The following is a 15,430-nucleotide window of genomic DNA, read 5'->3' on the forward strand; positions in this document are numbered from 1 at the left end:
TATATTTAAAGTCACCATTGCAGTGTGAAGTTTAATATTCAAGTCAACCCTCCCACAAGTAAACAATATAGAAATTTTGCCGCTCTATTGGGCTTTTCACATGATCTTCGTTTTGTCCATGGTATATAGAGAAGTTCAAATGATCGTCGGATGTGCATTGTCGCATGCGTTGTGTATATCTAACGCATTTAATCACGCTTGAGTGAGAATATATAGGCGTTGGATATGACATACAACTCGGATAGAATTTTAATTTTTCTTGCATATTATTAGACTTTCTTAGAAAATTGTTAAAAGAGTGAAAATAAAATTTAGAGAGACAAGATTCCTGATTCTATAAACCTTAAATAAAAATTGATGGTGAGCAACCCAACCACCCCAAAACCCAATTTTGGAAAAGTATTCCTGATTCTATAAACCTTAAAAATAATGAAAACTATGTTATCCTTAACTGCCACCATCTTTATAAATTATATATCGAATATATTTGGTCAACATAATCCAGATGTGAGATGTCGTGATCCACATTAAATTCCAAGTATCAGATCAGTACTAGCTAGATGGAGGATTAATGGCTTTTATTTTTTTTACAAAAAGAATGACGTGGATAGTACTTTAATTAATTTTCTAAGTTCTACTTACCTCGCTAATTCGTACAAGTTAGCTAGGAATGATGATATATATATATGTGTGTGTGTGTGTGTGTATTTTTTGATAAGAGAAGATGATATATTTATAAATCCATGCATCCACATGTAAAGGAGGCAATATAATGGTAATATGCAACTAGCATTTTAGTTTCTCTCGAACCAAGAAGTTAAATCTCCTCAAAGTTGTGAGAAGGAATTTATATATAGTTTTTTAATTTGCATATTTAATCAATTAGACATAATTATTAGAGAGAGAGAGAGTAATGTCGGCTTAATACAACTCTTGTTAGTTTTCTTCCCTATAACTAAGGATCAAAGATGAATAGTAGGAGATCACTGATTTGAGTGCTTATGAGAATATATTTCTCCGTGGAAAAAAATATAATGGATTGTAGTAAAAGGTCATGAATTCGAGTGCTTGTGAGTATAAATTTCTCTGCGAAATAAGTCGTAAAGGATAATGCATGTGTGCATTTATTTTGACTCGCTGTGGCTTGTGACTTTACTATTTGGACCCATTTTTTTGAGAGTTAGTCTATATATTTAATTTATGTATCGGAAACTCTCATGTCTACATTATGATTAGCCTACATGCTCTTTATTAATAATAAAAATAAAACCTTAAGAGTTAAGAGGTCACGAATTTTTACACAAACCATATTTACCACTACATTCTAATTAATGATTAAAATCAAACTTAGATACAAAAATATTATTAATTTTACCATTGCATAAATTATTTTAAAATCTATCTACCTAATATTTTCACACTCTAAATTTTAAACAAGAATGTTACTTTTAGTTACTTACATGTGATTATGAACTTCAACAATAATCTGTTAGGAATATATTATTAAAAACCAACTAACTATTATGATAACTGAGTAAGAGTGTTTTTGTAAAAAAAAAGAAGTGTGTGGAATTCGTATGATACCATCAAACGACAAGGAGTAGTTGTATCTCATACAAGATCGATCTTTTATCTCATCTCAAGCGTTTGTAATTTTTCTGAACTGAGAATGGAAAGTATTATTTTTCTCATTTTGCCACGTCTGGAAGTTGACAATGGGAGTTCAATTATTGAGAGATTATATAACTATTTAAACGGATAGGTATCAACATGGATGGAGTTTGGTGTGTCTTAGCTTACACGTACTTCTGCTATATTTCGATTAATTGATTGATGACAAGTTGCAAAGTAAACGGAAATAATTCTTCTTAGATATTCATATTTCTTATTCAAGTTTAATCACTCTTTCTTTGTCATACTATCGAAGAAATCCATCCGTCAATCTTACGGATGACAAGTTGTCAATTGTACGAAGTCAAAATGAGATTAAAAATTCTTCTTTTCTCTTCTTTTTTAAAAATGTATTATTGCATTGTGTTCATGGTTGGAATGCTTTCTAGTCAAAAACCAAGGATTAAGGTATTGTTTTTAAGGAAGTGAGAAGGTGTTGGTTTTGTATATCTTACTCTACTCACATTTTTTTTTTTAAATTTTTTTATGATGATAGATGGTTTTGTGTCATTTCTAATTTATAGTGTCATTTTTAAATGAGGTTATCATATGTGACAAGTTTATAACAAACTAAGCGTGCTTAACGACAATTATTAGCTTTTATCAATACTTATAATCTTTTCATATATTATGCTTTTATTACTATATTAAGTATTATTAAAACGAGCACTTAGTACCCTCTCTCTTACACACAAATAATTAGGGCGTAGTAGCTTTGATCGAGTTTTTTTTAAGCCCGAGCTAACTTATAACATGTATTTGACATGAATATTTTATTAATTTTGAGCTCATTTTTTAGTAAGGTCTACACATTATTAATGATAAATTAGTGGTAGAATTAAAAGGGTTTAAATAGTACTTTAATATTATATATTCACTTATTCAAATTCATAAAGAGAAGTGAATAAAAATATTTAAACTGAGTATTATGGCAATTAAAATTAAAGAAAAGAAAGTTTAGTATCATATTTAATATTTGAGAAATGTTAGTACAGTATATACGTGCTAAGTTTCTCGTAGGTTTTAAGCCCCAATACAGCTCGAGCGAATCATAGAAATAAATCACTAATCAATAAATGACTTTTGAAATCAAATTGTTAGCACTAACAGATCATACAAAGCATATAAGAAGCTTAATACTTATATATCATACTAATATTTTTTAAATATTCAATATAATATTAAATTTACTTTATCTTTATTTTTTATTATAATTATGACCACTTTAAAATCAATTTTTATTTACTTTTCTTCGTAAATTTGAATAAGCAAATATATGACAAACAAGTACTCTTTTGAGTTTGTTTTTTACCATTAATTTATCAATAATAATGTGTTAGTCCCACTTAAATCTAGGCCTAAAGTTAATGAAATATTTTATGTTTAAAAATACAATATTTCCAAAAACCATTTGGGTTGAATTGCTTCCTTTGCTGAGATGGTTCACCATAGAATCCTTCCATTCTGATCTCAAGAAGATGAGCACTCTATCGACTTCACATAAGCAGCCATTTCTTGGATCCAAGCCTAACACAATTAAACATTTTGAGATATCAAATGGAAAGATTGGCAATATAACAAAAAGTAGAGATGAAATTTATGATCATAATTAAGTGGTAAAAGAGAGGATGGTGAGCTCATCCTTATATAATACTCCAGCGATAGTGTTCATCCAAGTAAGAAGTGGTCATTTAAAACTAGTTACTCTTTGTTAGATTACATATAAAAAGAATACTATTGTCTTTTCTTTGATAGCTCAGGCCGTGTTTATTTTGAGTTTAGGAACATCTTAATCTAGTTCAGTAACTAAATATATATATTTTTTTTTATTTTTTTCATATCTCTAAAAAATCGACATTAAGAAATGAGATTAACTAATCGAGTTCGGAGCTTAGCCTCAAACCAAACAAAGCTTTAAGTTTTAGTGCAGTCGGTGTGTTATCATAATATCATAGTAGGTGAATATTGTCATATGTATCTATCATTTAAAAATGTACAATGTCTCCCCTTTTAATTCAAACTTGATTCATTAGTTTAGTCTTAGAAACTAAAGTACGCTTGATCATTGATAGGCTCGCTCAAGCTAAGCTCATTATTTAGGCTTGAGCTTGACTCGACTCGACTTGACTCTGAACTGAAATTGCTTGTTTATGCTTGCTTAAGTTAAAACAGCAGAGTAAGCATACTTTAGCTTGCTCTTGTAGTAGCCCTTGACAACCTCATTCCCCTAGAAATCATTGTGGTTATTCACAAGACTCAGGATAAGATAAATACTATTCTTCCTTCCTTCAGGTATCACAAAATCTAGCCCCTGTAATACTTAATACCATTATATATATAGACATATCCTGGTTATATTTATTCATGTTTGTATATGATATGATATGTTTTTATGACAAAATATATTATACTGGTATGTGGTTAGACCAAATTTAAAATTCTTGAGTTATGACTTATCTGTAATTGCCTAACAACCTTAATTCTAATATAGAAGGTCAAATGCCCTATTTAATTTAAAGTAATTAATTCAAAAGGATAGATTTTTTTAATGAAAATCTATGAGTTTTATAGTACTTGTACTCAAAATTACTCTCATTTCTAAAGTTTGATTATTTCAAAAGGAGAGAAGATAAAAGAGTGAAAAAAAAAAATCAAGAGTTTGGCCATCTTGACAGAAAATTATTTTCTCACTATTATCTCTAAATGGAAAAATTAACAGTTTCACACAAGTTAAAATGACAAGAAATTAAGTCAACGGGCACAAATAAAAGTTCATAGGGCACCTTAAATCTCGATAAATTTACAAAAGAAAATTGTATTCTTCATTGAATTTCGCTATTGCTAGCTTTACCTGGAAGATGACCTGATTATAAGAACCTGGAGATGATTGCAGAGGCCATTGGCCACCATCACTAAAAGCCCAAATCTTGGACCAAGTCCTTCCAAGATTTAGACCATGCCCCCAACTTGAAATTTGTAGCAAAAATTGTAATTGGACCTAGTGATCTGGCTACTGAAATTTGTAATAACATGGTAGCAAGTAAATAATTACTATTAATCTTATGCTATTTGATTTACAGATGAATGCATCATGTAAGGTCTTTGATGCATGGTAATACATTTACTCTTTTTCTACAACATAATATTTACTCTTTTTCATTTTTCTATATATATGAACCAGACCATCATAGTGGATACAGAAGCAGCAGTTCAAATGCCAATTTGCAACCATGTTGCCATGGCCCAAAGAATTAAACTGCGAATGGTAGAAGTGTTAGAGGAAAAGAGCAAGAACAAGCTAATAATTAGTGTAGATAACTAGTCCATGCATCAACTCAACTATTTTTAGAGGTACTTCCTTCTATCAGCAAAGTATAATCAACAAAGTACCAGTCTGAGTAGAAGATACAAACACAAGAAGCAGACAGAAAATGGAAGAACAGAGAGAGAAGAAAGTTACAGCTTTAATCCGCGTAGTGTCCCTGAAACAGGAGCGCGACAGCATGCCCTAATGAAGTGATACATTAACTGATACATTATCGATCTCTTAGTTTGCAGCAATACATTCAGTAGCACCGTGCGTAAAAGTTTGCGCGCCCTTGGGCTTCATGGCTGAAGCAAGTTCCAGAGATATGATGAAGGAGGACTTGCTGGATTCCCTGAGATAACAGACATCGCCATTCATGAGTCTCAGCAGCTTCCTGCATACAAGGAGACCAAGACCCTCCTCATTAGGGTCTTCATCACTGCCAAACATCTGAGAGAGAAGCTCTTCGGGTATTCCACTGCCCGTATGTTTAATCCTGTTGGGGGCAAAGAAAAAAAAAATCAACTCAAAGAGCTCATAGCATAAGAACTAAAATTTAAAAAAGTTTTATATTGTTCTCCTCTTCAAAGAACTGTACAAGAGAATACTTTCTATTCTCATGTAGCCACTTTTATCACACAAATCTGGAATCTGCATATCGGATGGCATGAGGATCTACTGAACAATATATCTAACAAATACAGATCAGAGTAACAAGGAACTCAACCATAAGTACAATCACAGTAATCATGCGAGTGAGGAATTAACCACTAAACTAATTTGACATCAATGAATAAAAACAATGCTTATGGACTACAAATGCAGAGTCACCTACGACACTAAAATAACAAAAATTCATGCTTGAAGGTGATGCATGCTGCTACTATTATAATAGGTTTCAGGAAATGACAAAATTTGTCCCTGGACATTATTACAAGCTGACACATTCATAGGAAAGAAAAGCAATACGGAATAAATATTAAAAAAAAACAAGAGCACAGTTCTCAAAACAGACTTTGTTCTGCAATGAGTCGGGAAGCATTCAAAAAATGCCCTACATAAAGGCATGACCTATAATCCCCAGAACAGCAAACATAAGAGACTTAGTATAAATCATTTTGATGGTCAATATAATGATTGCTACCTTTTGTTTTAGTATACATACAAATATATATTATTGAAAATAACAGTCAATCAAGTATAGTTAAATTCTTGTTAAGCAGTTGAAACAAAAAGTATAGGCTTGACCAAAACAAATTAAAAATCTCCATTCCCAATAGTTAGGTTTCCTTTACATGAATTCTTTGTCACCATATACCCCAACTTTGGGCATAGCTTCCATTCAAGTGAGGGGTGATCATTATCTAGCCGCTATTACCAATGTCACTTTTGGCCATCTTCACCCCCTTGTGGAATTTTCTAGCTATACTCTTTCACTCTTTCTAGCTAATGCAGCATGTTGTTTATCTTAGACTGTCCCAATCGTCTTAACAACTTTCTGTTTATTTAATCACGTGGGTGCCATTCCAACTAATTTTTATATGTTTCTTTCATATTTATCCTATCTGGTGAAACCACTCACCCATGTTCACATTTCCATCTCAACTATAATTATCTTCTTACCATGCTGTTTCCTAACTAAGTCTCAAAAGATAAAGTGTCCATGTCCTGCAACTTCAAACCATAATGTGACATGTAAAGTGCAGAACCTTGCTGCTTGGCATGAGGCAACACGTATTGTGCCGCTCTTTGGTGGACGACACAGGGCGACATGCAGAGAACGAAGTAAAGCCAAATCAAATTTAATCTGAAGAAACTATGCAGAAGCATATTCCAGAAACTCTGATATGTAGTTAGCTCCAATTTTACAATGAAAACATAATTCATTTCATATCAAACAGAAAAAAGGAGCATTGGTGACGATGTTGAAAAGCTCTTAGAACATACCTGAGCTCTAGATGTATGAGATCAAGCGTTTCTCCCAAGCTGTCCTTAATCAGACTAGCTGTGATCTCAACCTGGCCTCCACTTGGAGAGAACTTGACAGTAACAAACAAGAAGTCAGCAAGGATCTGTTGAAGCCTAAGACTGTCCCCATAAACTCCTTCATTCATCACTCCACCAGATGAGTCATAGGTTATTCTAATACCCTTTTCCTGGCTTGCAATCAGAACTTGACTTACAGCAGTTACCACCACATCTTGCAAACAGAACTCAACCATTTCCAGATCCAAGCAGCTGAACAGAAACAGAAAAAAACAAATGTAATGCTGAAAGTCCGAACCAAAAATCTCAGTATAAGTAATCCTATATAGCTGAGACTTGAGAGCATGACAAGCCACGCCATTTTCTCTCTTCACATAGAAATTAATGAGATAGAGAAATGAGTTCCATAGATAAAATCAAGACGGTTTGCTAAGTAAAAGTGTAAGCATGTAGAGATCTTTCAAAGCAGTATAAATTAAATGGACAGAAGTAAGATAAAGAAAATAAAGAGTAAACATCTAGAAACTAGATCTCTGGAAAAAAATGCAGCTAAGACTGTTTTCATAAAAACAGAACTTGCTAATAGGCTGAAAGGCTAATAAAAAAATCTAATCTGTTTGAAAGTAGTAAGACGTACCTGTCCATGATATTATCTAAGTCCAAGTCATCCAGAATCTTGTTCAACTGGTGATGACACTTTGTCCCAGTATTAAGAAGCTGCTTTTGCTCTTCGCATAAATCAGTGCCTTCCAGCATCTTCCTAGAATATAAAATACCAGAAAGAGGATTTCTTATCTCATGTCTTATATATGCCAAAGCCTTTAGTCTCTTCAATGCTGCCTGCTCTGATAGTTGCTGCACTTGAAGCACATGTTGCAGCTCATGACTAGCAGTGTGGAGAAAGCAGAATACTCCAGTCACTATACCCTCTCCATCAACTTTCTTACTCACTGACAATAGGCATTCGACATGCTTGCCATTTCGGTCAAGAAAACCAAATGGAGCCTTCTCTGTTTCTTGGCCCGTCATTGCGTTATTAATTATGACACTAAGATTTACAAAAGCATCTTGTTTCATACGACAGCAGGCTGGTCTACTACCAAATACCTCACCCAAGAGCATCTTATCCATCACCTCATCTCTCTGCCATCCAGACAACTTGTTCATAGCAGCATTCCACTCAGAGCACCAGCCAAATTCATCAGCACCAAATATGGGAGGGATTAGTGGGCTGGGGTTCTGTATTATTGCTTTATAATCACCTTCTATTCGTGTAAACCTGTCCATCACCATCTTATGACCAGTCATATCCTGGGCGACAAAACAAACCCCAACAACATAATCATGGATGTCACGGTTGGCACAGGCATTTACAACCAAGATGACAGGACCACCATCCTTCAGACGACCATGAGTTTTCATTTGAAATTGCACGTTTTGTTCTTCTTTACCTGACCATATGGAATATTCATTACTTTACTTGGTAAATATTTATATCTTGTAAGCATAAGAGAAAGAAACTACTCAGAATATATTACGGAACTCATCAAACAGTGGCAAATCCAAGCATCAAGCTAATATACAACATAATAACTATTCAAAGTATTGCCAGCCACTACTTGTATATTGATAAATAAAAACCAAGCAAAAGAAGCATAAACTAACCTTGCAATGCAAGGTAAAGCATCTTCTCCACAGCAGGAACAGAAAATTCTTCAACAAGGGAAAGCAGATGTTTTCCTATAGCCTCGTCAACTGACAGACCTGTTAATTCAGCGATTTTCTGATTCCATCCATTAATAACCCCATTGTTATCCACTGCCAAAATTGGTGCAGTTGCTGTCTCAATCAACCGGACCATTTCATTTGTCACAGCTTGCAGTTCCACCATTCCTTCAAGTTTAAGGTCATTGATCTGGCTATCCAGTGTAGCTTCTTTCTTACTTGCATCAGCAAAACCACTCAAAGTACCTCTCAATATGAGCTGCAATGAGTGAATGGCATCCATCTCGTAGTCATTCCAAGGCAAACTCCTCATCTTTACCACTTCAAGAAAAGCTTTGAACGAGGACCTAGGGTGCATTCTCCTGCCATCATCCTGGACTGCCGGATCATGCTTTGCACCTCCCCATCTAATCTGAGCAGCAGTATGTGACCTAAACCAGAAAAGAATGTCCTTGGAGGTGATCCTAGCAGCTGCCATTCCACAAACTACATGACCAAGAGCTAGAGCACCTGGATATCCGGCATCATGTAGGCTATCAGTACTTAAGCCTGTAGAATCAGGATGATACTCTGCGAGCCAAAAAGCAATGTCACGTATCTCAGATTCAGTTGGAGCCAGACCAAGCCGCCATACTTTATTTTGATGCAGAAGGGCAGCACCTTCGCACTTAATTAGATCCATTATATTTGGACTTTGAGAGACAATGCTTAGAGGAGCAGCTTCTTTAAGAAGCATGTCACACAAAAGTGTTTGGGTTCGTAAGATGTTTTTCTCTCTCACTTGGTTCTCAAATTCAAATTCCTTGTGGACGTGGATGGCAAACACTTGCATCAAGAACTCACAGGCATACCTCAAGGGAAAAGGAACAAATCTTGGGCTCTCATTATGGCAAACAACAAGACCCCATAGCTTCTTCCTCTTCTGCTGCTGAGGCTGCTGTCCACGCTCTGTCTCATCCTCATCTCCACCTTCATTAACCACCACCGCCATAACAAGGGACGCAATTGAATTCATGTTCTCCATATACTGCAAGTGACAACTGTGTGGGGCTCTCAGGGTGGAACCACAGAAGCTGATGTCAACTGGAAGCGTCTCATCTTGGTAGACCTTTACAGGTTTTGCCCGGCAGTCGCAGATCATTCGGACCTTATTCTTCAAGAAAAGAAATCTAGCAGCCTGAGGAATATCTGTAGCTGGATAATGCAGGCCAAGATATGGATCAAGGCCCGGCTTTGTGATCTCAGCAATAACCTCACCATGATCATCTTCATGGAACTTGTAAGTCATCACCCTGTCATACCCTGTGAGCTCAAAGACCTCCTCAACTACAGTATTGCATAGCCTCTCCATGCTCCCACCAGGCAGTAACTGAAGTTTACTTATGGCCTTGGCGGCAAGCTTGTATGATTGGAGAGCCCCAGCAGCAGTCATAGGCAATTCAGTGGGCTTCACTGGCTCAAAATCTACTATCAGACAAGCAGTCACCCTGTGGATAATTGCATAAAAGGGCTTACCGGAGATCTTGCAATGCACTAGGATGGGATTTAACATAGAAACATCAGCGAAGCCTAGCGCCTTCTGCAGAGCAGCGGTGCTAGGGGCAGTAAAGAGGGTCCTCACATCAGTGCCTATCCCGAGTGTTGGTTGGTCACCAACACTGGGAACTGCATAGCTAACCATAGTAAGCATCTCCGGTGCATTCTTGCTGTATGCAATAACTTTGAATGCCTTCTCATCAAGTGCTAGCAAGCAACCAAAGGGCTGAATCAGATTTCCTCTCTGAATGTGTTGCAAGTAAGCGGTAACCTTCTCTGTTCTCTGTTGCTCGAGAGGCGATGTCTTGTGCGCATCCACTGATCTAGAGTAGTCGAAGGTGTCACGAGATTCCTCAAACTCTGCATTGAGCTTTGCATCGATATTGGTCTGAGCTATTATCCTAGCACTTTGTCTGCTTCTGCCACTACTAGTGGAAGATTGAGCAGGCCGTGACGAAGACATCTTTGTAGTTCCCTGAGAAGCTAAAGTCCTTGAGTTAAAAAGAGATGCTTTTAGCACAGATTGCAAGTCAAGTAGAGGGGGAAAAAAAATTTAATTGGCTTCCCCGAAGATAATATTTCGTACTAGGAAAGCTCAAATCCGGGTAATCAAGAAGGGGATGTCTTGTGTTGCCATTACTAGAACAAAAGGCAAAACTCAAGTTCTAGACTTAACAACAAGATCCGTCTGGAGTGATTACTATATTAAATGCAACCAAGAACTCAACAAAGGAGATGTTTTGTGCATGGTACCGGAAAAAGCTAAAATCAATACACAAAGATAATTTTTTCATAGAAAGATAACAAGATCTTAAGAAGACCACTTGGGAAGGAATAGGATCACCCTCTGAGCAAAAACTATTTTGCTTTTCTTATACTTTTACTTCATAGAGAGAAGGACAAGAAGATTGCAGACAAGAAAAAGAGCAGAGAGTGAAGAAGTATACCTTATGAGACTAGAAGACAACAACTCAAGTAGGAACTTCCTAATCGGATATTGACAAAACACCAAAGGAGAGGATAACACACTGTAATCCAAGAATAAGATGACATCTATTCAAAGGATTTCAAGCAGCATCCAAAACACACCGCTCAAAAGCTCTAAGTTCGGATACTTGTATGATAGGAATAATCCAGCAAAGTCCAAATCTACTGGCAAAAGAGAGCTTTCAATCCGCACTGCAGATAAATGCTCTCACCAGAAAGCAAATAACTCTGGAAGCTAATATAACGAGAAATCCAACTCCAAAGACGATACCTTGGATAACGCAGTAGCTACGAAATCAAAAAACCATCTCGACCCACTTCCTCAAACCCCATAAACAACCTCAAAAACTTCTCTCGCATCCAAAACCCGGAAAACCCAAGTGATAACCGCCCTCAAAATACCACCTTGGCAATCCCAAACGCTTCAAAACCAAAAACCCATCTCCCAAATCCCCAAGAGAACTCGATACCACCGTCTCTAAGCACCTCCCGTTCGATCCGCGAAGAGGTTTCTGGGACCACAGGAAAGGACAAGGTAGCTCTCGAAGCAACCGTCTGAGTGCGCGCACGCCGAATTCGAGAACGAAAGTATGATCGCAGACCCCAAAGAACCAACAAATTCCATGAGAGGAACAGAGAAGCCGATTAGAGGAACGCCGACTTCGAGGATTTTTGAAGACTCCTTGCTCTTATTTTTAGTTACAGTTGCGGCTTTCAATTGGGTTATTTTGCATCTATAGCCCTCTACAATCTTTTATTTGCTTATATATATATATATATATCTATCTTCCTAAATTTCATAGTAGTTATGCCTTAAAAACAAACTATACTCGATCAAACTAATCCACAGTAATACATTACTTTTTTAAAACAACTCTAGAAAAAAAAAATAATTACTCTAATAATCCTATAAAATCATGTATTTGGATTAACTATGAAATTCCTATTAAATAACAAATACTTTAAATTACCACAATACCCTTATGGTATCAATAATCTTATTATTTAAGTAAGAAATATTTTCTTCAGTGGTTTAAATTAGAAGAGCAATTTAATCTTTATAATTTACCCCTTTTTATTTCTCAATTTCAAATACCTAGAGTATCTTTTGACAATCATAATTAAACATCTTTATCAGATTACAACAGTCACATATTTGATCTATAATTTTTTATCTTATTTCTGTCATTGGGTTCATTCTAAACTATAATTATTTTCTATATGTATAGAAGTGTCATGTTTGTGAGGCACGAGTCACGTGTGACATCTTTTTCATCTACTGTGTGTCTGTGTCACAGGATGAGAATTAAAAAATAATAATAATAATTTAAAGCATGTATTAAAAAGAAATAATAATAATAATAATAATAATAATAATAATAATAATAATAGGTTAGTTTGGCATGTGGGTGTATTAATAATAATATTCTACTACGGCGAAGAGCAGTATAGTTGAAACCCGTGGGCGGAGGAGGGGGAGGGGCATCGGGAAAAGGAGTAGGATCGTATGCAGCATGGGAGTCATAAAACCCCCCCAAATTCATATCACTGTTGGATAGACATGGATATCGACAAAGCCGCAGCATGGGCTACGCGTGGCCATCAACCAGTGCACATTCATTCACTGCCTCGGAAATCGTAGAAAAATAAAATTGCTACACTGTTTCAGTGTTTTACCCGGCCGAAATGGTAAACTATACTATCAAAAAGATAAAAATAAAAATATAAACAACGACGGCTAAGCTACGAGTATGGACCACGTCATGACACTTATTTGCCGTGCTGTAAAAGGAGAGAGAAAGGATAAATGATACTTACTTTCATCTTCATAGTCGTGATTACTGCTCATCGCTTGCCTTCACTGTCGCTCGAGTTTCGTTGGGTGCTCTAGCCCAAGAGAGAAGAAAGATCGAGATCGATATCGAGAGAGAGAGAGAAAGCGGGGTTAAAAACTTAAAGTTGCGGATCTGATAAAACTTGGTCGACGATGAGAGACGACGGGTAGCTCGATGACAAGGTTAATGGCAAGCAGCGAAGTTATTAGGAGTATCGTGTGACACCCCCTTATGTCACATGTCAATACGTCGCTGGTATGACAAGTGCTGATTGCACAACCATTCATGATATGTGACATATTTTAGTTATACAATATGAAAAAGTTTTATAAATTAAAATAACAAATACATCTAGATATATATTTTAGTTTATAATTAAATATATATATAACAAATATATTGTCATAAATTATAATTAACCAAACAAACCATTGTTTATCTAGATACAACATCTAAAGAAACCATATATCTCTTCATACACATACATTTCTAAATATAAAAAACCAAATGACCTCATAGTGCTCAGGTAGAAAATTATTCAAATATCAAACAATATCAACGAAAAATCATACTAGTGACTATATTTGGATTTGCCTTTTCTTCTCCCTTTCATTTCTCCACCTCAATTTCCTTCCCTCCATTATTATTTGCTGTTGCCACTAATTTTATATAGCTGACCTTCTTTTCCTTTATCTTCCCCTCTAAATCTTAGGTCTACTATCGTCATCACCGCCATCGCCACCGACGCCATCACATCACCTCTAACCAATGGACACATCATTTAAGTATCACTAATGAAAAATTCAAGAAGCTTTTTGAATTTTGGTCAAATAACAAGAGGATAAAACATATATTTTTTTTCCTTTTTCAAATTTTCCTATTGGATAAGAATAATAGTGGAAAGAAAAAAAAATTTGGGAAAATTATATCTTAAGAGCAAAAGAATTAATAAAGGGTTGCATAAGTAGAGGGGACATGCCCACATGATCTCATGGTAAGTGGACAAACCTATATGCTGCCCAAAGCGTTAAATGCAAAGAAAAAGGACGAATGAGACGTTAGTGGATCGCCATATTATTTATTTATTTATTCAAAGCTTCCTCTTTAGTCTTTCATTACGTTTTGGAGTGATTAGCTTATGGCTTATGGCCGACAACATGTGATTAGTTCAACTAATTTGGAGATAAACAAGCCATTGAGATGACCACCCCCATATCTTCCTTACTAAAATGGGGGGCACAAAAAGTAATCCAATTTACACTTCTTAAAGACAAGGTGAATCAAATCCACTAATCCTATCTAATTTAATACTTACCCATTAGCTAATATTCCCCCTTTTGTTGTACTACTACTCCTTTTGCCTTAGAGCTCGCTTGTTAAGATACTTTAATCATGAGGACAAGCTTTTGACTTTTGAGTGCTGAAAGGGTTTCATTTGGGACTATCTAATAATTAGATGGCCATGTTCTAAATCTTGATCCAAAGCCAATTTATTATCATTCTTGTAAGTATAAGCGACGGGGTCCATAGCTCAGTGGTAGAGCATTTGACTGCAGATCAAGAGGTCACCGGTTCGAACCCGGTTGGGCCCTACATCTTGATATTTTTGGGAAAAAACATTACAGAATTATTTTTCAAATTTACAGCAGTGGGATGCTCTAAAAAGGCAAGTCCTACCATTGACCAAGAACAACAGTCTAGGCAATGAGATCTGTTAGGCGACAAATATGGAGATGCAGAACAACAGTTCAGACAATCAATCAACTCACTGGAACAATATAATTTGAAGAGGTTCGACAGATATAGACACCAAAAGAGCAAACAAACAGAAGGACACAGGGTGTGTTGTTTTCAAAAATGCAATGCCAAAGTTCATACAGGAGAGCTCATCTGCATATTCTAGCTTTAATTTCCAAGCAAAAGTGAAGGGTCAAGGTCCATGAGCAGCAGGTTAAGGTCTACACTGCATGATCTTGTAGAGCAAACAATAAAATTTGAAGAGGCTTGACAGATATAGACACCAAAAGAACAATCAAACAGAAGGACACAGAGTATGTTGGTTTCAAAAATGTAATGCCAAAGTTCACACAGGAGAGCTCATTTGCATATTCTTGTTTAAATTTCCAAGCAAAAGTGAAGGGTCAAGGTCCATGAGCAGCAGGTTAAGGTCTACACTGCATGATCTTGTAGAGCAAACAATAAAATTTGAAGAGGCTTGACAGATATAGACACCAAAAGAGCAAACAAACAAAAGGATACAGGGTGTGTTGGTTTCAAAAATGTAATGCCAAAGTTCATACAGGAGAGCTCATTTGCATATTCTAGCTTTAATTTCCAAGCAAAAGTGAAGGGTCAAGGTCCAGGAGCAGCAGGTTAAGGTCTA

The 15,430-nt window shown here is 35.9% G+C and overlaps 1 protein-coding gene and 1 non-coding gene across 5 annotated transcripts; one reads left to right on the top strand and one right to left on the bottom strand.

Annotated features, from left to right (window-relative positions):
• Window positions 1-4,976: 4,976 nt before the first annotated feature.
• On the bottom strand, window positions 4,977-11,947 carry LOC140769617 (phytochrome A type 3). 4 transcript variants are annotated; one of them, XM_073110389.1, is made up of 5 exons: window positions 11,484-11,947; window positions 8,630-10,708; window positions 7,602-8,415; window positions 6,926-7,216; window positions 4,977-5,474 (listed from the first exon to the last, which is right to left on the bottom strand). In XM_073110389.1, the coding sequence occupies exons 2-5, from the start codon at window positions 10,686-10,688 to the stop codon at window positions 5,219-5,221; spliced, it is 3,420 nt and encodes a 1,139-aa protein (XP_072966490.1). In that variant the 5' UTR covers window positions 10,689-10,708; window positions 11,484-11,947; the 3' UTR covers window positions 4,977-5,218. The 4 variants fall into 4 exon arrangements, with proteins under 4 accessions (XP_072966490.1, XP_072966489.1, XP_072966486.1 ...); XM_073110388.1 differs by having other exon boundaries at window positions 11,173-11,947; XM_073110385.1 differs by having other exon boundaries at window positions 4,978-5,474; window positions 8,630-10,700.
• A 2,620-nt stretch (window positions 11,948-14,567) lies between these two features.
• Window positions 14,568-14,639, top strand: TRNAC-GCA (transfer RNA cysteine (anticodon GCA)). Its single transcript has one exon. It is a non-coding gene; the product is annotated as a tRNA-Cys (tRNA).
• Window positions 14,640-15,430: the final 791 nt, after the last annotated feature.

This window comes from Typha angustifolia, chromosome 11 (assembly GCF_048772165.1).
Source record: "Typha angustifolia cultivar Huaian chromosome 11, ASM4877216v1, whole genome shotgun sequence".
Lineage (NCBI taxonomy): Eukaryota > Viridiplantae > Streptophyta > Magnoliopsida > Poales > Typhaceae > Typha > Typha angustifolia.